General features: G+C 45.6%; 1 protein-coding gene and 1 long non-coding RNA gene across 2 annotated transcripts in view; both read left to right on the top strand.

Annotated features, from left to right (window-relative positions):
• The window catches only part of LOC148665651 (uncharacterized), a 183,652-nt gene that overhangs the window by 56,637 nt on the left and 99,798 nt on the right, over nt 1-27,217 (top strand). The gene's annotated exons all lie outside the window — the stretch shown is intronic.
• LOC148665660 (zona pellucida sperm-binding protein 3-like) lies at nt 10,314-12,759 on the top strand. Its single transcript, XM_088632366.1, has 9 exons — nt 10,314-10,961; nt 11,063-11,178; nt 11,244-11,350; nt 11,432-11,606; nt 11,684-11,801; nt 11,987-12,087; nt 12,165-12,238; nt 12,406-12,588; nt 12,668-12,759. Exons 1-9 carry the CDS (start codon nt 10,404-10,406, stop codon nt 12,673-12,675), a joined length of 1,440 nt encoding a protein of 479 aa, XP_088488492.1. The 5' UTR covers nt 10,314-10,403; the 3' UTR covers nt 12,676-12,759.

The following is a 27,217-nucleotide window of genomic DNA, read 5'->3' as shown; positions in this document are numbered from 1 at the left end:
CACGTAGAGCAGTGTCTTTAGCTACTGAAAGCAACTGTCAAGTTTAGATACTATCAGGTATCTGATGGAGATAAATTAACATCAAACGAAGAAGTAAAGGTTCGAGTCACAATCAAATAAGGCTCCACAGCTGGAACATTGTGTTTCCTTCTCTTTTCAGCATGGAATAAACCTTGACTTTTTCCTTTGAAGCGTGACGCTTGCTAACGCAGCTCCTTTTTAATGTTCTTTTTCTTTTGAAGTTGTTGCGTTTGTTTGTTTTTGTCGTAGTTGTTAGACTACTACAGGGATTTACCTAGGTTCCTGGAAGACTTCTTGTTTTGTGTTTGTTGTGTTTTCGGGTTACAACAATTTTTTTTTTATTCTATTGATAGGACCCCACGCATTTCTATGGGAGTAGTTAACTTTATTTCTTACATTGTACCTGAAATTACCACATAAACTACTACTCTGTTTCCCTTTTTTTAAAAGGCACAAGTGAAGTTTGTTTTTCCTTGCTGCTGATTGGTAGTTACAATGGGTCAATTGCAATAAACTTATATACAATAAACTCAGCTGAAATTTGTCAGCAACTCTGTACTAAACCTGTTCTCAATTGCAGCAAACCTAAAATAACAGCTGCTGCCCGTTAGATGTTACTGCATTAGGAGTCTAGCTTAAACCACCTCTTCATAGGTTTTAAGCAACTCAGTAGCGGACTAAGCAGAACAATTGATCACATTAGAACTGTCTTGAATGTAATGGAAATAAAGTACTCATTAAGTAACAAGCTTATGCACCACTTGCTTGAAAATTATTATTATATTTAACTAAAATTGCTTTCCAGACACCACAAATATTCACAATGAATGTTATCATTACACGTATTTATTAATAAAAGTGTTATTTATTAATAATTAAGTTCCATGTATATCTTTATTAGTAGCTGTATTACAAGTAATGCATATACAGTCTTTATTATAGTAAGTTTTCAGTTATCCTGGGGAGGGAAGAGAATGGAAATTAAGGAAATAAAAATTTAAAGGGCTTTTAAGTCTTCAATGTGTTCTGTCATAGCTGTGTGTTGTCATATCTGGGTGTTAATTTAGTATATTTGTTGTATTATTTTTTGTGATTTGACACTACACTTGTGTTTCTCAGGAGAAAGCAGTAAGATTTTTTTTTATTTGAGGGTACAGAAAATTGTATTGTACGGCCAAATGTAAGGTTATGTTAAGAAAGCCTTATTGTTACCTTTTGCAACGTTATTTATTGAAGACGGTTCTTCGGAATAGTGTCCCTTACATATCTGTGACTGTAGTCCAACAATAACGGTGCTGAAATAGCCGGAATGTGTGGGAAGAAGATGGAGATGGAACAGGAGGCTTATTCAGTCGATAGAAAGGTTGTGTAGGAATGAACACACTACGGTTATGGTACTGGGTTTAAGAGCATTACGATCCTACAGTCTCCTGATCCGTAATCAGATGCGTTATCCAATACGCCACTGGCCCTTGTACTGCATTCCTCAAGTGCACCACTGTGAGCTTCCGCCGCTACAATAATACATCGCCCCAGTCCAAATTTTCTCAATTAGGTTCACGTTTTCTATGTGTATGTGTTTTAGGTCACTTTTGTATTAAATAAAATAAATATCATTTGCCCTTTTTTAAATTGTGGATGAAATCCACTCCCATGTACCAAGACCTTACAGTATATTTATGTTAATTATAATGACCAACGCTATTGGACATTAGCTGGTGCTTTTTGTAACGATTTGCTATTTCATGCAGGAAAGAAAGGAAACCCAACCCAACGTTTGCTTTCAGGTGCGGTTCATTCACATAATGGACATCTATTTCTTGATCTAATCTCATGATGCAAAATCAGATGCGTTATCCATTAAACCACCGGCCAATCATGTAACCAAATTGCACCATGGTGAGTTCAGCACTGCAACTAGTAATACACCACCCCATCTAAAATTTCTAAGTGGGAAACATGTTTTCTACATTTTTATCAGTTTTAAAATATCATATCTTTAAAACAGACAAAGGGTTTGTGTGTCACTCTGAAATTCTGATTGATTTAGAATTCAAAGAAAAAATGTTTTCTTCAACAATGCAGTGAAATTATGACATCTTCACTCTACTTCTCTCTTATAGTAAAGCAGACCTTGCAGTGTGAGCATTTGCTACAGTAAATTAAGTCATGTATCATGTTTAATCACTTCTTCAAAACAAAACATTTCCTGGTGCACGTTTTCTCCATGAAAAAAAATACATTTTTCCCTTACATGTTTTCTCGTTTTTTTTCCATCAGAGTACAGAAAGAAGAAAAAAGGGAAAAGCAGTGTCACAAAAGAACTCCGTCACCCTTGGGAGATGTCAAGCTCATCGGATATGAAAAGTGCCCAATAAAAGCAATTTCTCTTCATTTATCTTAGCTTCGGGGCTGCTATTGTGTGTGAGGAGGCAACTTGCTCAGCCAGCAGACTCAGCGCTTACTTAATACAGGTATGTTTTGAGTGTCATGCTGATCGTCTTATAAATGCAAAAGAAACTTTTAAAGCTGATAAAGTAATTTGCATGTGGCTACAACATCCCTGGAAGAGAGATTTTATCAGTTGCACATAATCTGTATTTTTTTACTTTTTGTTCAGCACTGGAAATATATTTGTTTAAGTTTTCTTAAGAAGATCTCATGAAGCATTGCCAGGACCTACCTTTAGCACTCAATAGCGATATTAATGGAGTAGAAATATAAGATAAATTGATGATCTGAGCTAAAATAGTCCTTACGCGCCTCCTGTAACAGTGTTCGTATTAATAGCAAGTAATATTCTTTTTCAACCCCAAACGTTGCTATTGCATTAAGCTTTGTGCAACCATTAGAGGTTTCGGTAGCTTCTGGAGAGCGCACTTTTCCAAACTGAAACCTATAAGAACATTATTCAAGGTACACCATGTCCCAGAATCGTTCATCGGGACTAGGATTAATATCAATGGAAAGTACTTCAAGATTTAACTGAAATATTAAAAGAGTAGGAAAGCATTTAAAATAGAAAAAATCAGTTTAGATGATATTTAATTTTTGAGAAATGGGCACATACTGTACATCAGCTCAGTGAGCAGTGCGAGGTGCTCTCCTGGAGATGATGTTAAATTAGTTAAAATCATGTGATAGTTGAAAAAGCTTAATACTTAGTGAAACAGCCAGCACAAATGGTTGCGTTTGTGATTATGTCACTTCTCTACTATAGCAGCGTCGATAAAAGACCCTCTGAAAGCAGTAAAGCACTGCACAACTGAATTCGTTGCTATTTGGAGAAATCCACAAACTTGTGTTTTTCATGTGCTTTAAAAGACAGCCATACTCACCGACAAAATAACGACACTGCAGCTGATTTTTTCCGAAGCACAGTTGACCTTTCTGAGCCAAATGATGAAGCTCACCCAGTGAATACTATAGCAGAAAGTGGAGGAAAGTGCAATTTTGTAACTACTGCAACCACAGGAACAACTGCAAGAAGCAGAATCAATTTCCCATTGAATGGTGGTGTTGTCTGAGGTACGCGATGTGAACGTGTGCAGAGAATCCCACAATCTCTTCAAAACTTGGACAAAGTATTTCTGATGGAGCGCTGTGCGGAAAGATTGAATAAGCTTTGCTCCTGCCGATGATTCTGCGTGAAAAAGCACAGCATTCAAGTTTCACAGACAAATGCACCATGCCTACAGAACCAGTTTTAAAAACAATTGCGGCACACTTCGATTCACACTGACTCAAAAGTGATCACGGCAGATGTTGTTCCCTGCATAATGCTGAAGGGACCAAAGAGCATTGCTGTTGGGAACACAAAATGAGGCTTTTTTATGCCTTGATGTTAAGCTGACAAAGACTATCTTGAAACACCTAGTTCAGTCTCTCGACAGACTGTCAAGCAAAGCTTTTACCCATTGAAGTCGCAATAGAAGGAAGGTCTTAACCCACCAACACTTAGCAGCGGCAAGATTCAAACCTAACCCAGCGAAGAAAATGGAGCACAACCCCAGCACTTAGACCACCCAGCCACACTCCCAACACCTTACTCTTTTGGAGAACGTCGGGTGTCAACAGAGAACACCGTTGAAATCGCTGAACTGCCTAGCGGACACTTTGTCGCCTTCTTCTGACCTGTATTTAATGCGGTTCTCTGAAAACTTGGCACGTTATATCTGTGCTACCTTTATGGAGGGCACACTCATAAGAATCATAGATTCGATCACAAGCATCTAAAAATGAGCATGATAAAATGACATCACGCTATAAGGCTGAATGGCACAAATTCTCCTGTTACTTCTGCAGCAAATGTGTGTTTTTTGCTTCTTAACACTGAGATAGTTGGAGATATTTGGCAGCAGTGGGGTTCCAACTCACACCAAGAGACTAGAGCTTTAATCCAGCTCTAAATTAAAAACTGGGTGACTTGTAAGGGCTGGTAGGAGAGGAAAGGAATAAATGCTTCTTTTTTGGATAAAGTCTTTATCTATTAAAGAAGGAAAGAAATATTTGATTATTATTTTTTCACCAGTTGTTTTGATCAAATTATTGTAACGCAGTGCCATATTAAGGTATAATATGTACATGAACGTCATGTCTGAGTCGATGATGGCAGCTGAGTATCGCTGGAGTACAGTTCATCATGAGTGGGTAAGCCTGCATAATGAGGGAGAAGAGATCGGCCTCTCTGACGCAGTGTCCAGTGACACTAACCTTCTGTCCTACTGTTCTCTGCTAATGTAGATGGTGAATGTTTATTTAGGTGAATGTAAGGTTTCATTCTTGTAAAATATTTCCAAGCACTTTTTTTGTTGCTGAAAATTAATCTTGTGCATTTGAATGAATTCCGATATTGTCACCTAATTCTATACATTGTTTCATCAGACTAGAACATTGCATAGTGATAGTATTTCTTTCCGTCTAAATACTTCAGTCAAAAATGTAGAGAAGGTGCTCCTGTTTTCACCATTATAAGAACTGTGATGCACCAGTAATATTTACTCTCTTAAGTATTGTAATTGTATTGTTCTGTTCTGTAACAATCTTGAGTGACACAAACCTTCTGTTTTACTGCACTACACTTCTCCAGAGGCCAGTTCAGCACACAAGGATCCTCAGTTAAACAAACACTGCAATCGCTTGATAAACGCCATTTCTCATCCTTTCTCTTAGTGTCGGTGCTACTATTGTATGCAAAGGAGGCGACTTGACAATGAAATCTTAAAGAGAGTCTTCATGAAGGTGTGAGCCGGCAAGCTCTCCACTGGCAATTGACTGGGCTTGTGAAGAAATCAATCTCATTCAACAACCAAACAAATTGCACAGCTTAAGGCACATGAAGCGAAATCTGTGAGCTGATTGACACAAAACAATGTCACTTCACATTATCTGCAAAGTTGTTTTGCTTGTCTGACCACCTCTTCCTACTTTACAGTGAGCACATATATTTCAGTTTCTTTCCCCCATGTGGAGATGTATCCACTGCCAAAACTGCTGTCTGATTATTTAAATTATCTGTAAAACTGTTACATGACTTCATCTAATTGTAAATTTATAAGACGGTCTGTGAGACATTTGTGAGAGTAGCTGAATCCCAGGGCTGGTATGGAATCACACACAGGCGGGTCTTCTGTGTGATCTGAGTCCCACTGCTCAGAGCTACAGACTGGTCAAATGGTCACTATTGTAGACATGACCATCGGACCATCGGCTACAAATAATCAATATACTGATCATAGTGTCACTACTGGTGTTTATTACATAAATACTATATATAAATAATAAGATAATTTCACACTCATATGTGTTATAAAACATTTATAAACATTTTGGGAGGCTGACATACAGTAAAGAAAGTAATACTGAAGGGCTGGAAGTCCTGGAAAGCGTTAATAGAACCTTCTTGCTTTCGACCTGGAACAGAGCCCACAGCTGCCAGATCAGTGACCCCTGAGCCCTCTCACAGAGAGGAGAACCAGGAGCTCTTTTATGTCTCTAAGAGGGCTGGGAGGAAGGATAAAATGGGGAAATGTGACATGAGTCCAGGCTGTTCTGTCTGATATTGTTCATGTAGCAGCACTGATTTTCTGAATATCTTCTGGTTCTGAATTGTGAGGATAGAGAGCAGTACAGAGTTGAGATCCTGTCTTAGTGTGAGTCTGAGCTATGAATCTGACTGAGAAGAGAATAATGATTTTTTATTCTGCCTGAGAATTTTCCTGAGAATTTTTCTTCTTTTCCAAGTGGTGTTACATCTCCTTCAGAAACTCTGCACAGACTGCCAGAGTAAGAGAAGAGGAGAGAGAGATGGACAGATAAGAGCACACACAGCAAGAGATACATACGTCTTGATTTACTTTGAAGCAAGTGTTCATTTCTTTTCTGGAACAAGTTTTTTCTGAACTTCAAGAAATTCATACAACTTCTGAAAGATAAAATACAAAAACTTGCTTCTCAGGACAGAAGAAATACTGCAAAAAATGCCAGTGATTTGTGAAAAGCAACGGGAATGTGTCCCTGTGCAGCTGTTAAACAAATGGCTGGTGGGTCAAACGCACTTAGGGACGTGCTTCAGATTGTGATGATGTAAACATAATCTGCGCTAATAATTGAAGTGATTTCTTCGCAAACCCTCTTGAATGTTGCAGGAAATCTTCGTGTTTTACTCGTGTGCAACTAAAACAAGTAAACAATTCAGTACCTAAGTCAATGTCCAAGAAAACCATCCTCACGTGTGGAATTTTTCTTTAACTGGCTGTTGGGAGAATTCATTTATACACCCGTTGTATCCTTAGCAAAAATATTTTAAAATTAGAACACAGATTTGTTGGAGAACTTGACAATCCTTGACAATCATTATTAAATGAGCATTATACAAATGTGCGTTGATATTTTTAATATGTACCTTAATTGTAATATATATATATATAATTGCTTTGATATGGATGTTAATTTGAAGGAATTGAGGAAACTATGAAGGATCACAGAACAACCAAAGATACATTTGGGCATCTGCTATTGGTAAAGATTAACGAATACAGTAAGTGTGAAGCTTCCACACACACAAGAGAGAAAAAAAGCTTAAACTCACTTCATTAGACTGACGGTGTGTATAGCAGAGAATGGTTTCAATCTATCGACCTCTGGGTTATGAGCCCAGCACGCTTCCGCTGCGCCACTCTGCTAACAGCTGTCGCAGCGTGATTCAACACAACTGCTCTATCTTTGCTTTCTAAAAGTGCGCCCGAGATGAAAAGTCTAAACGGTAAACGCAGACGTCACTTTGAGCACTTGGTCTTTTATAGTACAAATATCACACGCTGCACTACATGGGCGTGTCTTCAAGATCGTTGAGAACCAAACCTTCTGCTTTCCGAGGCAACTGATTCTTTCGTCGTTAATTCACGAATCTTCAATGAGAATCAGTGAAACGAAAACCAAACACGTGCACACTCGCGTCCTAGCGTGAAAGAAAAATGATGGAAGCATTTGAGAAATAAGAAGAGTAGTCTGAACAGCTCCAGTCTATCAACTGCTCTACAAAGTGATTGCTACTTCCACACCCAGTTTATAACACTGAAAATGATTCAGGAAGCACAGCAAAGTTCTAAAAGCAGTGGTTGAAAAGCATCTAGATACATAAAATGACAATTTCTCAAAAGTAAAATCTTCAGCTTTTAAATATTGTCATCCACATATTTTCGTTTTTCTCTTTTTTACATAAAACGCTTTCGAGAAATAGACTGTCTTGTAATGAAGGCTGCATTAGAAAATGTGTATCTAAATTAAAATCGGGTTTATGACTTCTGCATTTTTCAGCTTTCTTAGCGCTTGGGTCTCGATTCAGATGAAAGCAACAGGGGAGTAAGTTTTCCTTTTCATAAAAAAAGGTGATCTGCTCACAAGGAAGTATAAAAACTTCAGCGTTTACTTTTTGAAGACCGCAAATTGTCGAAACACTGTTGCTTCATAAGCTAATAAGTAAGGTTTCTGAGCACGCATTGTATTACTAATGCTGTTATTAATAAAAAAAAGCTTAAATTTACATAATGGAACTTGGACGGCTCAAAGTAGTCTATTCCTTGTACAACTTTACTTGCCCGTTGAGTAGAGTTTAAAGCAACGGCAGCCGAAGTAGCAGTAAAAGCAGCAGCGTAGAGTGTCACAATACACTCTGTGAAAGAATTGCGGCTTCAGATCGTTTTGTTCTGTTGAAGCTGCCTACAGGCTCCGAATTGTTGACATTGGCTGTGATCTTCTTTTTTCAGGTTTAATGAAATTCTTCACATATTTTAAATATTTCATTCGGGTTCGCCCAATACACGGTGCAAACCGTACCTGCAGCAGAATGCTGTGGCACATGAAGCCGTTTTGTTTATCGGTTATAAGGATTTAGGAACGTACTATAAATCGAGCAAGCGAAAAGAAAATTAAACAGGAGTCACTTTTTGGATTGCTAATTCATTGTGCTCTGCTCGTCTAGGTTCAAATCCCATCCTTGTCATGGTTAAGGCCTGAGACGTGTGTGTTTTTTCTAAACGGTGTTTGCATTTGTTTCCTCTTTTACTCCTGTAAACTCAGGATTTTTTTTTCCTTGGTGGCAACAATACGCTTTTGCAATACAGTAAATGGTAGACTCTGCTTTCAAATTAGCTGCACCAGGCATTCGGATACAGAAAAACACAGGGATTTAAAATTCAGGAATATGAATGGCCAATTGCTTACAGCTAGGGTTTTTACGTTTTCTTATTTAGCGATTTGTGTATCAATCTTTTAACAATTCATTAAAATGCTAACAATATGTAAAATCAAAACAACAGCACCGTTAAATGCTGGGGAGGCAGGTAGTTTTTTTTTTCAATCAGATGCCAATCTCCAATGCTGTGTGTGAGAGCTTACGTACCTTTCCTTTTCTCACATTTTCTGACAACTATTCCAAAGGGGCACCCTGTCAGCTCCTAATACTTTTTAAAAGTCTGCCTGCATGTTTGATTATTGTCGTTTTATTTAGAAAAAGTTCAATATTGATCATAACTAAAGAAAATTAGGATCACGAATAAAAAAAGGGCTGAAGATGCGAGTCGCTCTTGAATCAGAGCTGGGCGACACGGGCTTCTGTTCTGATATGATTGTACGAGAAGCAGGAGGAATCTCTTCTCTCCTATGGAGCATGAGCTGAATCAGGAGTGAGACATTTCGTATGCTCGTGCATATGTTAACGCATGACCTACATCGTAAAACTAAATTAAAAACTAACATTAAGTTGTCAAAGACATTCATTTACATACAAACAAAAGACAGACATAGTAATGATTCTACATTAACTTGTCCTACATACTGTAGTAATGTACCGCAGAATTCCGACTAAGTAACTCAGAATTGCGACCTAAAAACTCAGAATTTTGCCTTTATCTCTCACATTTGCAACGTCGAAATAACCCATATTTCATTGTCTGTCCTTTTGTTATTGTAACGGATTCGGGTTCTAGCTAGCAAGACCTGGGTTCGAGCCAATACAGTGAGGCACGAAGTAGGGTGGGAGCGGCAAGGGGACAAGCCCTAGAACCCGAATCCGTTACAATAACAAAAGGACAGACAATGAAATATGGGCTATTTCGAAGTCGCAAATGTGAGAGATAAAGTCAAAATTCTGAGTTTTTAGGTCGCAATTCTATGATTCTAAGTCACAATTCAGAGATACCATAGTGCGTTTTTTTTTTACTCCCTGGCGGAAACGGGCTTCCATTGGTTCTCAGTGCTGCGAAGCAAAAGCAATCTCTGGAAAATCAGACAAATTATTAGCAGATCATGTCAAAAGCTGATCAGTATTTCTTTACTGGAAAACAAAGAAATGCTTGTATTACACATTTTAATATGACATGCAATTACACATGAAAAATAGTAAAATGATTGTATATGTTGATAGAACAGCCCCCTCGATAAAAGAAAGTGTGGACGGACGTGTCGCATGTTCCGTACTCTGTCTGACAGCGAGTTTAACACACTGTCCTTGGAAATTAGAAACTAATTGAACAATAAATTAATCTGAGCAAATTTTACACGTGTGGGTGATTTAATTCTGTCGAAATTGCGTGGAACTCCTCCGCTGAGGTCAGATACACACGGGAAAGTGTTCAGGAGGCTTCACAGAGTCCCGCCTCAGACTGGAATCAGGTCCTAATTAGACCCTGAGAACAATCCGAGTCTCTGTGTGTAATTGATTGTGTTGATTGAGCGGTAGTGTGACCAGGTGTGTGGTAGCAGGTCCTGCCAGTATAAAAACCTATTCACCGCATTCACACTTTATGCTTTCTTACTTCAACACAGTTTATCGGTTTACTTATTTTACTCCTGTAGCAATTTAGCGGGACGTTAATTTGGCGATGCGCTCGTTTCTCTTTATGCTGTGCCTGTGTGCTGGGGCTGGGCTTCCCGCATTGATCTCCGCCGGGCCGGCTGGCTGGGACTCTCGGGAATTAGCGCTCCAGGCCGACCTCCCGGCTCTCGAAGACGCAGCCCAGTCGGAGGACTTGAACCTGGCAGATGCGCCCTCCGAAGACCTGTCTGCAAGCGAGAACGACTCGCGGTCCTTGGCTCCTGACTTCCGCCGCCTTCCCGTATCCAGAAACACGTACTCGCCCTACTTCGACAAGGAGAAGATGAAGCCCGAAGCCGGCAGCCGCCCCTTACCCGCCTACATCAAGAGCGTCCTGTTTCCTCCCCAGCGAGGGCGGCAGCCGGCTCGCCCGCCCATCGGGGGCACCCGAGGAGTGGCTGTGTGGTGCGACTCCAGCAGGATGTACGTGAGGGTCAGTCGGCTCCTGTTCGGCTTCAGCTGTCGGCCATCGGAGGTGACCTTGGGCAACTGCAGCCTCAGCCGAACCACACGCAGTTACTTCTACTTCATCTACGGGCTTCACGAGTGCGGCACCGAGCGATCGGTAAGAGGGTCTTCATCTACAGGCAGTGTATCGATGTGAGCAGTAGGGCCAGTGTCGGGGTTGCCTTTCCTGGGAATATCCCTTCCTCTGTGACCCTGCAGGTTGTCCAGGGCCGCCTGGTGTACTCCAACACTCTCCGCTATGCCCCGCCCTCCTCCAGTGCACCTGTGCATCGCTTCATTCCCTTCTCTGTGCCTGTCAAGTGCTCCTACAACAGGTAGGCAGGGCTCTGCTGCTGCTGGGGAAAGTGTCCAGATCCCCCTCAACCCCTCTGTCCTGCAGGTTCCACTACTCCTACAAGGTTGGCTATGTCCCCACGTGGGCCAGGAGAAGGACCTTCTTCAAGGACCTGAAGAACAAGCACAGCTTTGTCCTGCTCACCACCAACTGTAAGCTCCTTGAGTGAGTGGCTCCTCCTGCCTGCAGGGGGTGCTGTGTGCAGGTGTAATGCTGCCTCTCTCTCTCTCCAGCCCGCTGGGTCCGGCTCTCTCCTAAGGATGAGTACTTCCTGGGTCAGCCCATGTACTTCCAGGCCACTGCCTACTTTGCCACAGTGGAGCAGAGGCTGTACATCCACTCGTGTTACGTAACGGAGAAACCGGACCAGCACTCCCAGCCCCGTTTCCCCGTGATCGACAACTTGGGGTACGGCCCCTTCTGGGAGGAGAGGTGGGCAGGAGCCCTGAGAGCCTGCAGGGGTTCATCCTTGTCCTTGTCCCCAGGTGCATGGTGGACAGCAAGGCAGATGGCTGCCTGTCCAGGTTTGTCCCCTCCAAGCAGAAGGATGTGCTCCGCTTCACGATTGATGCCTTCCTCTTCCAAAAGAAGCTGTCCAGGAAGGTGCTGCTCAGCCTTCCTGCTCTACTGATCCATGGTCTGCTTTCATGTCCATGATCTAAATGTGAACCAGACTGTGGCAGCTGTAGTGCCTAGAGCTGCCAGCTTGGCTTCACAGATGGCAGAAGGTCCTTCTCTGTCCCTCTATTGGCCTTGATCCCTTAATGCTGTGACCTTCCCTCTTGCAGCATGAAGTGACTGAGCTGTACATGCACTGTGTCATGGCTGTGGCTCCTGCTAAAGCAACACCAGGGACCAAGTCCTGCACCTACAACAGGGAGGCGAAGAGGTACTTCTGCAAGGAGCCTGCTGAGGGTGCTCTGGGACATGCCAGGTGGAGGCCTCACCTGTCCTCCTCTCCTCCAGGTGGGAGGAGCTGTATGGTGACCATGAGGTCTGTGCCTGCTGTGAGTCCAGGTGTGCTGGCAGCCGGAATGAAGGTGGGTCTGGTTCTCTATCCCTTGTGGATGCATCTCTGCCCAAGAGACAACCATGCTTGGACAACTGAGGAATGATCCTGTGCTGGACAAAGGGACTGTGTAGATGAGTAGACTGTGGGTCTCTGGGTATAGCAGATCCCTCAATCCTGGGTGTTGCTTGTCACCAGACTCCTGGTACCTGTGGACCAGTAGTCGGGTGGCTGTGGCACCAGTAGAGGGTCCTCTGGATGTGGGAGCTGACTGGACTGAGGATGAGGAGGGAGACCCTCAGAGCTCCAGTGAAGATGCTGAGAGCACCAGGGAGGATGTGGAGGGAGCAGAGGACTTTGGAGATGTTGGCCAGTGGACAGGTAGGGTCTGGCAGGAGGAGCTCCTGTAGGGGTGGGTGTCCTGCAGTGTAGCTGCATTGTTCTCCTTCTTCCTCCCCAGGTGCCTGAATGAAGGCTCCAGCCTGGCCCTTGTGACTCTCCTGCCTCCACTTGCCTTGTAATGGCAACATCTCAATAAAGCTGTGAAAGACCCTTCTGCCTGCTCTTGTTTCTTTATGGTTTATAGGTTTGAATGGGGTGGAGGAATTCAAGGGAAGTGAGACCCATTAATCAATGGAAGTATTTGTCGGGGTTCCCCTTTCAAGAATGCTTCCCATATTGCTGCCAATGAGGACTGAAAATGGCTGGAGTAATAAAGCGTTGTACTGGGGGAATATGGCTGCACTATTCCTTGGGCAGGGCAGTGTGCCTTTTTTTTACTGTGGGAGAGACAGAGATGTTCAATATACTGGAAATCCTCCCATTTCCGAGAGGCGTAATGCTTATGGAGTGTGAGTTGCTACTGTAGTGCCCAGTAAGAGTGAGATCTGGTGTCCTATTCTAGGCTGCACAAACTGTCTAAAAGAAACACAAGGAAGGAATTGTCAACAGGGGCTTGGTGTAAAGTAGGCCTTCCCTTCCTTAGCAGAGGAACAATCCTGGTGCACAAACATCAGTGAATAATGGTGCAGTTAGAATCTCGGAGGTCTTGTCTTATGGGCGTTGGTTTCACAGCAGTGGTATTGGACAGTCATGAGAAGTATTAGGATTGAGACTGGAGATCCCAGCACTTGACTGGGAAGACAGGTGTTCACAACCACCTCTACCAGCAGCACAGACTGTGTAGATTGAGCCTGAACACTTACTACACAAAGCCTCTCCACTGTTTCAGTGTCCCGTGTCATGGATTTCAAGTGAATCCTAGTCTTCCTTTGTGACTACCTATAATTTGCACAAATGATGATGGCCCACTAACACTGTCAATTTTTAGCCCTACTGCACTGCCCTATTAAAGCTTCAAGGTTTTAGGACAAACTATTTTATATAATGGTTCCAAAGGTGGCTTCTCAAAGTACTTGACATAATTACAATTAGAATACACAGGATAAAACCGTTCCAATAGACAGAGGAGACCATGGATGGTGGTACTAAGTAGAAAGTAGAAGCAGAGGGGTAAAGAATGGAACCAGTTCAGTAAAGGCTCTTCTACAGAAGAAGGTGTTGAGTCTGAATTTTAAGGAGTTTAGGGAAGGTGACTCTGGTATCCTTGGGGAGAGAGTTCCAGAGCTTGGGGGCGTAACAGGAGAAGGCCTTGTCACTCATCCAGTGTAGACGGGCTTGGGGGACAGTTAGACCAGAATAAGAAGAGCGAAGGTTATGAGGTGGGGAGTAGGGTGATAATAGATCAAACTGCTACTGAGGTGCAACTGAAATGTGACGGCATGTTCTACAATTTATGCAAGAAAGGGTAATGTTAGGTTTTTATGGACCGTTGGTACAACAGCAGTGCTCAAGGATTCATTTCTAATATTGAGGACAATGGGTTATATACCCATCGTTCTTACCAAAGGATCAGAGACCTTTTGCTATATAAAAAGACTCCTTTCCACCACTAATTTATACGGGTTTGGTTCATTTGGGTTTTATCATTTAAACATTTAAGTGAAGTCATTGTCCTGCTCGCAGCCGAGCCCGACACACGGTACAGTCTGGTTTCTGTCGCTGGGCGCTCACCCTGCGGTCCATATGGGTCCTAATGCCCCAGTATACGGCAGTGGCAATTTCCCTAAGGAAACAAATACTCCACATTAGTCTGAATGCCACATTCTTCATTGGTCCCATAACATCACAGAAATATAAAAACAAAACTACTCACTCTTTAATCTCGTCTAATCCAAGACACACCAAATATCACAGTCTTTTAACGCGCGTGCTGTGATTCCTCTATGTAGCAGAAATGACAACCGAGGAGCCGAGAGATCATTTCAGCATTTCGCGTCTGAACAGAAAACACAAAGACCAACTTGGAATGACTTGCTTTTGATGCTTTTCAAAGCGTTCTTTGTGCACGACAACTGCGCCACCAAGCAAACTACATAAATATGAGAAAACGCGCAAGAGAGTTGTCACTCAGAGTGTCGAAGGGTTGATGTATACTGGGGCTCAGTTGAAATACAACGTCAGGACTTTTCCGAATTATGTCACACAAAGAGAGCACAGCCTTTTCCGCCCTGCCACATGTAACTTGGTAACTCGCCGTGATCGTATAGTGGTCAGAACTGTGTGTTGTGGCCGCAACAATCCGGGTCACGGCAGAATAGGGGCGTCTGTTTTTACTACTGCACGAATTAAGGCAAAAAAAAGCCAATCGATGTGAACGAACGGCACTTTACAGAGGAGTACTGCCTGACTGGATCGTTGATGAACGACAGAGGCCACTCTGACCTCTTCTCAGTTTTCTTCAATGACTTACTAAGGATCTTCTTCACATTCGCCCATGCAGGGGAAGCCAGTTACACCAAAGCAAACGCAGGAAAGTGCATTTCAAGCAGAGACCAGGAGGGACTTGTTTACACCGAGAGTGGTCGGAGAATGGAACAATGCGCCAAGCCCTGTTGCTGGAGCCGATTCTTGATGAGATCTTGGGCTCACTAAGAGGCCCCCGCTGGATGCTAATCTTTCTGTTGTTCTTGCAGGTCCTGCGCTGCTTTTGAGCCGACAGAGCTCGTCCTGGTCTGTCGGCACAGCCCAATTGCAAATGATCGGCTCCGCGTACAGAAGGAACGTGCGTTTGGTACAAGAGTGCACGAAGGCACCGGAAATACATTGAAAACAAATGACCGGTCTCTCAAGACGTCTGTGAAGTACAGGAGCGTGCAAAACGAGGCTGTTTCCACCCAGTCTCGAACCGGGGACCTTTCGCGTGTTAGGCGAACATGATAGCCGCTACACTACGGAAACCTGCAGGGACTGCTGCTGGTGTCTCACTTGCGTTTCGGGCTGAGAAAGGGACGCGTCACTTTAGGCAGGGGGCGCTGGAGAGAGGAACAAAGGGCGCGATGAAACAAAATGCCAAAACCCGGGATCGAACCAGGGACCTTTAGATCTTCAGTCTAACGCTCTCCCAACTGAGCTATTTCGAGGGCCCACAGCCACCTGCTCCAGCTTTCCTGTGTTGCGGCATGAGCGCACCAAGAGTAGCGGGAGAGTGTTGCAGGAACGTCACTCAGAAGGAAAGCCACCCAGGTGCGCCCTCTGAGCTCTGTCCAGCGCATCTTCCTCGCATGGACTCCTGCCTGCGACGGGCAGGAAACAATTAGCAAGAACAGAACAACACACCATGGGTGTCTCATGACCACACCTTAGGTTGTGACACGTGCAGGTGTGAGGGGTTGCCGGGCTACTTTGGAGCAGAGCTTGGGCGGAGGGGGGACGGGAAAGCAGACAAAGAGGTGACACCTTAAGGTCTGCAGGATCACAGCTCTCCGCCGCCCCAGGCTTCCGCTCGATAAGCTACTGGACACACCCGCCCCTCCTCACACAGACCGTGGAAAAGCCCCCGCGTGGGAGGGCTCTCTCTTCCTCCCAGGAGCCCTTGGACACGACGCACAGACAGGGTGCGGCGAACTGCCGCCTGCAAACACGGCTCCTGGCAGGACTCCACTCCGCAGGAGCCGCAGAGCAGAGGAGATGGGGGCAGCATAGCTCCTGTGCAGAGACCTGAGCTGTTTTTGCTGCGGACGCTGTCTTTTCTGCACTCGGGGTAGGAGTGAACGTTGAGTTGCCCTTAGAAATGAAGCAGAGCACTTCAACGGCACGGGTGTGTGTGTGTGCGTGCGCCCTGGTGATTCTGGGAGACAGATCGAACCTGGGCTAAAAGAGAGGGGGCTTAGTCCTCTTCCATTTGCTAGTTCAAAGTTGTACAACCCATTTGTATCTGCTAGGCGGCGCAGTCGTCGTCCACAAAGAAGGCTTTGAAAAGCGTCAAAGGCAAGTAATTCCGAGTTGGTCGTTTGTGTTTTCCGTTCAGACGCGAAATGCTGAAATGATCTCTTGTCTCCTCGGTTGTCATTTCTGCTCCGTAAAGGAATCACAGCATGCGTCGCCTTCCAGCACATTGGGTCGGGAAACGATGCCGGGGGTCGGAGCGTGCGATGTCTTCCTCGTTAGTATAGTGGCAAGTATCCCCGCCTGTCACGCGGGAGACCGGGGTTCGATTACCCGAAGGGGCGTAGCTTTTCTTTCACCTCCTTAGAGAAAGGACTGCCTTTCACTTCTCTGTTTTCTTTCACAGCGTCGTGCACCTTTTCATTGCTCTCGCTTTCAGAGCCTCCGCACGGCACACGACTCGACATCAGGAAGCACATTGAAGTGAAAGCAGGAAGCGCTGCGACATGCACTGTGCAGATCCCGCCACACTAAGAGGTGAGTGGGTCTGTTCGATGCACAAAGAACGTTTTGATAAGCGTCAAAGGCAAGTAATTCCGAGTAATACATTGGGAACAAATGACCGGTCGCTCAAGACCTCTGTGAAGTACGGAAGCGTGCAAAACGAGACTGTTACCGCCCGGTCTCGAATCGGGGACCTTTCGCGTGTTAGGCGAACGTGATAGCCGGTACACTACGGAAACGGTGAAATATAAAAATCACGAGAATCAGTTTAATTCCTAAGGGTTATGTACTTATTTTGAGTATCTAATGTAGAAGTTTTAAACAAGTTCAATTACGAAACGGTCTAAATGAATGATATACCGAACTTATGTCCCTTTGATATGTGTAACTCTTTGTAACTGAATGAATTTATATCTTTTGTATTCTGATAACCCTTACGATAAGATCTGTTAGGTTAACATGCATATTCTATAAATTAATAAATGTATCCTCGTGTATTAGTACCTGTGTGTGCGTTGTTTGAGTTATATCGCATGGTTGGATTCTAAGACCATTAAAAGAATCAATCAAAAATAATTGTCCCAGTAAATGCCCAAACCCCTACAGAACTGGTGCCTCGTGAAAGCACACTACAACAGTGTGTGATCTCCTGTACCAGCCTGAGGAGCAGACAGCGAGCCTGTCTCTCAATAATACTAATAATACAGTGTGTGATTCCCTGCCCCAGCCAGAGGAACAGACAGTGAGCCTGTCTCTCACTAATAATAATACAGTGTGTGATCTCCTGTCCCAGCCTGAGGAACAGACAATGAACCTGTCTCTCAATAATAATAACCTAGTGTGGAATTTCCTGTCCCAGTCTGAAGAACAAACAGTAAGCATGTCTCTCAATAATAATAGAACAGTGTGTGATCTCCAGTCCCAGCAAGAGGAACAGACACTGTATTATTAGTATTGAGATACAGACTCACTTTGTGATCTCCTGTCCCAGCCTGGGGAACACTGAGGCTGTCTCTCAATACTAATAATACAGTGTGTAATATCCTGCCCCAGCCTGGGGAACAGTGAGCCAGATACTCTATAATAATAATACAGTGTGTGATCTCCTGTCCCAGCCTGGGAAACAGTGTGTCAGACTCTCAATAATTATAATACAGTGTGATCTACTGTCCCAGCCAGAGGAACAGACAGTGAGCCAGTATCTCAATAATAATAATAATAATAATAATAATAATAATAATACAGTGCGTGATCTCCTGTACTAGCCTGAGGAACAGACAGTGAACCTTTCTCTCAATAATAATAATACAGTGTGGAATGTCCTGTCCAAGCAAGAGGAACAGACAGTGAGTCTGTATCTCAATAATAATAATACAGTGTGTGATCTCCTGTCCCAGCCCGGGGAACACTGAGCCTATCTCTCAATACTAATGATACAGTGTGTCATTTCCTGCCCCAGTCAGAGGAACAGACAGTGATCCCGCCTCTCAATAATAATAATAATAATAATAATACTGTGTGAGCTCCTGACCCAGCCTGGGGAACATACAGTGAGCCTGTCTCTCAATAATAATAATACAGAGTTTGATCTCCTGTCCCAGCCGGAGGAACAGTGAGCCTGTCTCTCAATAATAATAATACAGTGTGTCATCTCCTGTCCCAGCCTGAGGAACAGTGAGCTTGTCTCTCAATATTAATAATACAGTCTGATCTCCTGTCCCAGTCTGAGGAACAAACAGTGAGCATGTCTCTCAATAATAATAATATAGTGTGGGATCTCCTGTCCCAGCCTGGGGAACAGTGAGCCAGACTCTCAATAATAATACTAATATACTGTGATCTACTGTTCCAGCCTGAGGAACAGTGAGCCAGACTCTCAATAATAATAATAATAATAATAATAATACAGAGTGATCTTCTCTCCCAGCCTGGGGAAAAGACCGTGAGCCTGTCTCACAATAATAATAATACAGTGTGTGATCTCTTATCCCAGCCTGAGGAACAGACAGTGAGCCTGTCTCTCAATAATAATAATAATACAGCGTGTGATCTCCTGTCCCAGCCCAAACGACGACACAGTGTGCCTATCTCTCAATACTAATAATACAGTGTGTCATTTCCTGCCCCAGTCAGAGGAACAGACAGTGAGACTGTCTCTCAATAATAATAATAATAATACTGTGGGATCTCCTGTCCCAGCCTGGGGAACAGTGTGCCAGACTCTCAATAATATTAATAATAATAATAATAATAATAATAATAATAATACAGTGTGGGATCTCCTGTCCCAATCTGATGAACAGACAGTGAGCCTCTCTCTCAATAATAATAATAATAATACAGTGTGTGATCTACTGTCCCAGCATGAGGAACAGACAGTGAGCCTGTCTCAATAATAATACAGTGTGTGACCACCTGTCCCAGACTAATGAAAAGACAGTGAGCCTGTCTCTAAATAATAATAATACAGTGTGGGATCTCCTGTCCCAGCCTGGGGAACAGTGAGCCAGACTCTCAATAATAATAATAATACAGTGTGATCTACTGTCCCAGCCTGAGGAACAGACAGTGAGACTGTCTCTCAATAATAATAATACTGTGTGAGCTCCTGACCCAGCCTGGGGAACATACAGTGAGCCTGTCTCTCAATAATAATAATACAGAGTTTGATCTCCTGTCCCAGCCTGAGGACCAGTGTGCCTGTCAATCAATAATAATGCAGTATGTGATGTCCTGTCCCAGCCTGAGGAACAGACAGTGAGACTGTCTCTCAATAATAATAATACTGTGTGAGCTCCTGACCCAGCCTGAGGAACAAACAGTGAGCCTGTCTCGAAATAATAATAATACAGTGTGGGATCTCCTGTCCTAGCCTGGGGAACAGTGAGCCAGACTCTCAATAATATTAATAATAATAATACAGTGTGATCTACTGTCTCAGCTTGAGGAACAGAGAGTAAGCCTGTCTCTCAACAATTATAATACAGTGTGTGACCTCCTGTCCCAGACTGAGGAAAAGACTGAGTCTATCTCTAAATAATAATAATACAGTGTGGGATCTCCTGTCCCAGCCTCGGGAACAGTGAGCCAGACTCTCAATAATATTAATAATAATAATACAGTGTGATCTACTGTCCCAGCCTGAGGAACAGACAGTGAGCCTGTCTCTCAATAATAATAATACAGTGTGTGATCTCCTGTCCCAGCCTGAGAAACAGTGAGCAGTCCTAATAGTTACCGCTTTCCTGATTTAGCTCAGCAGCTTTTATTTCGCCTGAAGCGCAAGCAACTTGTGAGAACAGGTTGGGTTTGCTATGCTAAACTGTCTCAGCGTCTTCGTGTCGTAGCGCCGCAACAGTGTGTTTTCCTTCCTTCTCTTTTCAGCCCGGAAGAAACATTTTACTTGTTCCTTTTGTAGCCCACGCATGCCGACGCCTGTGTTGTGTTGTGGATTTTCTCCTTCTTGAATTTGTACTCCTCCTCCTTCTCTCTCCCTACCTCTACCTCTCCCTCTCTCTACCTCTCTCCCTACCTCTCCCTTTTCCCCTCCCTACCTCTCTCCCTACCTCTACCTCTCCCTCTCTCCCTAACCCCCTCTCTCTCCACCACTCTCCCTCTCCCTCGTCCTCCACCTCTCTCCCTCTCTCTACCTCTCTACCGCTCTACCTCTCTCTGCCTCTCCCTACCCCTCTCTGCTCTCTCTCTCACTCTGGAGTTTATTTTCCAGACAGAAATCCAGCTCCGTCCCTCCTGTGGAAGATTGGTGATGCAGGATGAGAGCCCCTAACCAAGAGCACTGCAGCGGCAGGTTCTGTGGTCTGTTTCAAATCCGCCCACGATGAGGCACCGAGGAGAAATGAAGAGCCCCAGTCGCGCTAGAAAATCACCCGGGAAAGAGACTTTCAATGTAGGAAAAAAAAGTCGTTAGTAACAGACATAATATGTTTGTTTTGTTTTTTTAATCGCTGCGATGTGTGACTAAGCTCATACGACTAAGAGTTGCCCCCTTTATCTAGATCTGGTAACCTGCTCGTCGCTGGTGGGCCAGATCGTGTCCCCCGTCACTATACTGGGGCAATAGGACCCACACAGACCGCAGGGTGAGCACCCCCTGCTGGCCCCACAGAGGATGAGAGGTAGAGGTAGGGAGAGAGGTAGGGAGGGGAAAAGGGAGAGGTAGGGAGAGAGGTAGAGAGAGGGAGAGGTAGAGGTAGAGAGAGAGAGGAGGAGTACAAATTCAAGCAGAGGCCTGAGTGGAGCACTGTCGTATGGCCCTGACATCAATCCCTCAACTCTCTGCATAAAGCAGTGCCTTATGGCCATGACATCCCACCCCCACCACTCTCAGTGGAAAGCACTGTCGTATAACCATGACATCCCACCTCCACCGCTCTCTGCGAAAAGCAGTATCTTCAGGCCCTGACATCCCACCCTTCCACTCTCTGCATACAGCAGTGTCGTCAAGCCCTGACATCCCACCCCCGCCACTCTCTGCATAAAGCAGTATGATCAGGCCCTGACATCCCACCCCCGCCACTCTCTGCGTTAAGCAGTGTTGTCAGGCCCTGACATCCCTCCCCCTCCACTCTCTTCGTAAAGCACTGTCGTATGGCCTTGACATCCCAGCCTCGCCACTCTTTGCGTTAACCCCTGTCGTATGGCCCTGACACCCAACCTTTCACTCTCTGCATAAAGCAATGTTGTCAAGCCCTGACATCCCACCCCCGCCACTCTCTGCGTAAGGAAGTGTTGTATGGCCCTGACACCCACCCCTCCACTCTCCGGGTTAGGCAGTGTTCTCAGGCTCTGACATCCCACCCCGCCACTGTCTATGTAAAGAAGTGTCGTATGGCCCTGACACCTACCCCTCCACTCTCTGCATAAAGCAGTCTCGTCAGGCCCTGTCATCCCACCCCCGCCACTCTCTGCGTAAAGCAGTATGGTCAGGCCCTGACATCCCACCCCCGCCACTCTCTGCGTAAAGCATTGTTGTATGGCCCTGACATCCAACCCCCGCCACTCTCTCCGTAAAGCACTATCGTCAGGCTCTGACATCCCACCCCCACCACTCTCTGCCTAAAGAAGTGTCGTATAGCCCTGACGACCACCCCTCCACTCTCTGCGTTAAGCAGTGTTCTCAGGCCCTGACATCCCACCCCCGCCACTCTCTGCATAAAGAATTATGGTCAGGCCCTTACATCCCACCCCCGACACTCTCTGCCTAAAGCACTGTCATATGGCCCTAACACCCACCCCTCCACTGTCTGCGTTAAGCAGTGTTGTCAGGCCCTGACATCCCACTCCCTCCACTCTCTGCGTAAAGCACCGTCGTTTGGCCCTGACATCCCAGCCTCGCCACTCACTGCGTTAAGCACTGTCGTATGGGCCTGACACCAATCCCTCCACTCTCTGCGTAAAGAATTGTCGTATGGCCCTGACACCCACCCCCGCCACTATCTGCTTAAAGCAGTATCGTCAGTCCCTGACATCCCAACCCCGCCACTCTCTGCGTAAAGCAGTATGATCAGGCCCTGACATCCCACCCCCTCCACTCTCTGCCTAATGATGTGTCCTATGGCCCTGAGACCCACCCCTCCACTCTCTGCGTTAAGCAGTGTTGTCAGGACCTGACATCGCACCCCTGCCACCCTCTACGTAAAGAAGTGTCGTATGGCCCTGACATCCCACCCCCGCCACTCTCTGCATAAAGCAGTGTCGTCAAGCCCTGACATCCCACCCCACCACTCTCTGCATAAAGCAGTCTCATCAGGCCCTGACATCCCTCCCCCTCCACTCTCAGCGTAAAGCACTGTCATATGGCCCTGACACCCAACCCTCCACTCTCTGCGTAAAGCAGTCTCATCAGGCCCTGACATCCCTCCCCCTCCACTCTCAGCGTAAAGCACTGTCGTATGGCCCTGAAACCAATCCCTCCACTCTCTGCGTAAAGAATTGTCGTAAGGCCCTGACACCCACCCCTCCACTCTCTGCGTTAAGCAGTGTTATCAGGCCTGACATCCCACCCCTGCCACTCTCTGCGTAAAGCAATATCATCAGGCCCTGACATCCCACCCCCTCCACTCTCTGCATAAAGTAGTATCGTCACGCCCTGACATCCCACCTCTGTCACTATCTGCGTAAAGAAGTGTCGTATGGCCCTGACACCCACCCCTCCACTCTCTGCATAAAGCAGTGTCGTCAAGCCCTGACATCCCACCCCCTCCACTCTTTGCGTAAAGCAGCATCGTCAGGCCCTGACATCCCACCTCTGTCACTCTCTGCGTAAAGAAGTGTCATATGGCCCTGACACCCACCATTCCACTATCTGCGTAAAGAAGTGTCGTATGGCCCTGACATCCCATCCCCGAAACTCTCTGCATAAAGCAGTGTCGTCAAGCCCTGACACCCACCCCTCCACTCTCTGCATAAAGAAGTGTCGTCAAGCCCTGACATACCACCCCCTCCACTCTCTGCGTAAAGCAGTATCGTCAGGCCCTGACACCCACCCCTCCACTCTCTGCATAAAGAAGTGTCGTCAAGCCCTGACATACCACCCCCTCCACTCTCTCCTTAAAGCAGTATCGTCAGGACCTGACATCCCACCCCTGTCACTCTCTACGTTAACCCCTGTCGTATGGCCCTGACACCCACCCCTCCACTCTCTGCGTAAAACAGTGTCGTCAAGCCCTGACATCCCACCCCTGCCACTCTCTGCGTAAAGCACTGTCATATGGCCCTGACACCCACCCCTCCACTCTCTGCATAAAGCAGTCTTATCAGGCCTTGACATCCCACCTCCGCCGCTCTCTGTGTAAAGCACTGTCGTATGGCCCTGTATTGTGCTCTCTGAAGGAACCAGTTCTGTAGGGTTTGGGCATTTACTGGGAGAATTATTAATTGTAGCAGTAAATCACAAAATTGATTCTTTTGATGGCTTTAGAATCCAACCATGCGATATAACTCAAACAACGCACACACAGGTACTAATACACGAGGATACATTTATTAATACATAGAATATGCATGTAAACCTAACAGATCTTATCGAGAGGGTTATCAGAAAACAAAAGGTATATATTCAGTCAGTTACAAAGAGTTACATATATCAAGAGGACATACGTTCAGTATATCATTCATTTAGACCGTTTTGTAAATGACCTTGGTTATAACTTCTACATTAGATACTCAAAACAAGTCCATAACTCTTAGGAATTAAATTGATATCAACTGGTTGGGATAACAATTGAATTCTCGAGCAGTAATGCAGTGAAGTTGAATACTCATCCAATCTTTGGGGATTCAGATCTCCTGCGGGCACAAAGAAACAGTTGCAGTCTTGTTGCTGTCCAATCCGCGCTCTCTGGCTAGGTGCCAGGCTGTGCTGTGCGGTTTGCGACGGTGCGCTGCAGATGCTCACTGGCCTGCTAGTTAGTGTTGGCTTTAACTAGCAAAGTTTGTGCGCAGGAGAAAAGATGACTGTGGGTCCCAGCAAGTCAGGAAGATGACTGGTTCGTTCCTGGTGAAGAGCTAGTTCTGAATAGTGATTCAGCTGTCCACAGTTCCGACCTGTTCACGAGGCTTGCTGCTGGTGCTAACCTCGGGTGGATCCTCTGGTTACTCTCTGGCAACCTCCGCTCTAGACTCTTAGAACGAAGGAAAGTTCTGGCACTCGGACACACTGGCCGTTCCGTGGTTGTCCGGGCTGTGTCTCAGGATGGTCAGGAGGCGCTCTGTGAGAATGTCCTGTCCTTGGGAGCCTTCTGCTCCTGGGCCGTCCTGCCCTGGAACTCTCCTTTGAATTCCCTTTAAAAAAGTCCACAGAATCCTCTCTCAGGCCCTCCGTGTTGCCTGTTTTTACCTGGAGGAACTTCAGCTCGTTGATTGGCTGAAAGTTCCAGGGGCATCAGAGTCCCACGTGGGTTACTCGCCCTACCAGTCCCTGATTGGTTGATCAAGGAGAGATATGAGTCTCTTACTCCTGACACTTAGGAATGCAGTCCAGATGTCCATCTGGCACTCCCTAGACAGATAGGCGCCAATGGATGACCATTGATCATGATAGCCAGTCTTAGCTAAGTGCATCCCCCTTTTTGGGAGCTGTCCCTTATCAAAAGAAAACATCTTTAAATCAGCCTGCATGAATAGTTTCTCTGTGGCTGCACCACAGAGATGAACAGAGAGATGAGGCCTCATTTGGGAAAGCACAGAAACACTTAATTCTGTCTTATTAACAAGCATTGCCGCTACATATCCCCCCTTTTTGAAGGTCACAAGGTCCTGAGGCGTTGTTGCCTTCAAAACAAAACAGAGTTAAGTGATGTCCCTTGTCATTAGAACATTAACCTTAAATGTCCACATTACTCCTCGAGAATTCATACCGGAACCAGCATTGGGAACAAACAGGATGAATAACATCTGGAGTATGTATAAACACGGTAGGAGACATCGTCTCAGTCTAGGCATTACACATCAGGAAGTTCACTGTCAATATCTGATACCTCTGTAGTAGATATTTGGGGAGAAGTCACTTCCTTTCTTTTGACATGCTACCTTTGACTCATTCATGCTACCCAGAGTACATCTTGATGTGAGAGTACAGCATTCAGAGTACACTGTCAGTCATGATCCAGCTACCCAGCAGCAGTATTACAATAACAACAGTTCCTGTTCCCAGCCCCCCTGATGAACCACGACACCTGTGTTGGGTATCTGCTAGGGTGGTTTGGAGGTTTGTTCCATTAAAGCAAACTCAACTACATGTACCTCTTCAGGGCTTACTGTTTCTTGGATTTCTATCCAATTCAATGGTGTGGCACCTGAAGGCATCCACGACCTCAAGTTTGGTCTTATGTTGTCTGGTTCTAGACAGTACAGTGTTAAGTCACCAAGCTGTACTATGGCCTCCTCGGGAACTTGCAGGAAAACTATTTGGTTAGGTAGCTGCATTGCGGTAGCTGTATCATGCCTGTCACAAGTCATAGTGTCAGTTAAATGTGGTGTGCTGACCAGCCATTTACTTCCCACCTGCTCTTCATGGGGTTCATTAACCTCCCTCTGCCCATTAGTAGCTTTACACCCTTCATTGGTGAATCATTTAAACACAGCCAATGGATAGCTTTGGTAGCCATACCCATCTCAAGATTTGGAACCAAATTCAATCTTGGATTGCCTTCTGGGTGAGCTATGAACGATGGGGTTAACTGGGGTTAAAAGAGTGGAATCAAGTGGGTTTGGGAATTGTGCCATGGTTAGACTGGCTACAGTGGCACTAAACTCCCTTAACAGGTCTTGTGTCAACATTCTGGCCTGTTGCACACAAGCATAAACCCACTGTATAACACTGGCAATCATGTCCACTGGTTGGGGGGATAAGGTTTTTTCTATTTGTTCATGCCTGTGCTCTAGGAACCCTGCAGGGGGCGGTGCAGCGGTGGAGCATGCCTGACCCTCGGCTGAGTTGTCATCTGGAGCACCTGAGTGATCTGGGATTGTTACCCCATTCTCACTGTTCAGGTCCACCCTGCACACTTCCTGATTGAGGAATCCCTCTATCGGCATGTTTACAATCATTCACTGGGCGTGGGTGTAGGACACCTGCTCGCTCCCCCCTTCCCTCGCTAGGGGTTCAGGGAGCTGCCACAGCACTGGGATAGCTAGTTCACTGTCTTTGAACTTACTATCACCCACCAGGCCCATGTCAGTGCAGGCGGGGATTCTGACACCCCTCTTTGCGATGTCCTGCACTGGCAGGTGGGTGACTTGACCATCTAGCTCCAGTCTGGCTGAACCACTGTTGGTCAGACTCAGACTGACAGACTGAGCTGGTGGCTGTAAGAAAACCGGCTCGGCTTTCATTCCCTGTCCCTTCCTGGGGGACTGGGTGTGTTGGCAACCCTGCCGTTGAGGCAGGAGCAATCAGGTCAGTCTCACTCACTACCTGGTAGTTGTGAGAAATAATGTTACCTGGCTGCAGGTTCCCTGGGTCACAGCAGAGGGAATTGGTATCTGGGATCAGGTGTGTCCACAGCGCAGTAGTCTCAGTGTCCAGCTGGACCTCCTGTCTAACCTGTGAATGTTGCACCAGAGGCACCTGGTGGTGGCCCCGTGACAGCTGCTCAAGCAGATCCTCACTAATAGAGGACCTCTCAGGGCTAAGGGTGAGGGCTACATCACCAACCTGCTCTCCTGCCATCTGGATCCTTTCCACCACTGCAGGGTGGTGGTCCTGACCCCTCTTGGGTGCCAGGGTGCACAGGGAAAGCTCCTTTTCATCACCAGG

The sequence above is a fragment of the Lepisosteus platostomus genome, chromosome 5, assembly GCF_059453375.1.
Source record: "Lepisosteus platostomus isolate fLepPlt1 chromosome 5, fLepPlt1.hap1, whole genome shotgun sequence".
NCBI classification, from domain to species: domain Eukaryota; kingdom Metazoa; phylum Chordata; class Actinopteri; order Semionotiformes; family Lepisosteidae; genus Lepisosteus; species Lepisosteus platostomus.
Note: the sequence above shows the minus strand (reverse complement) of the source record. Positions and strands in the feature narration are given on the sequence as shown.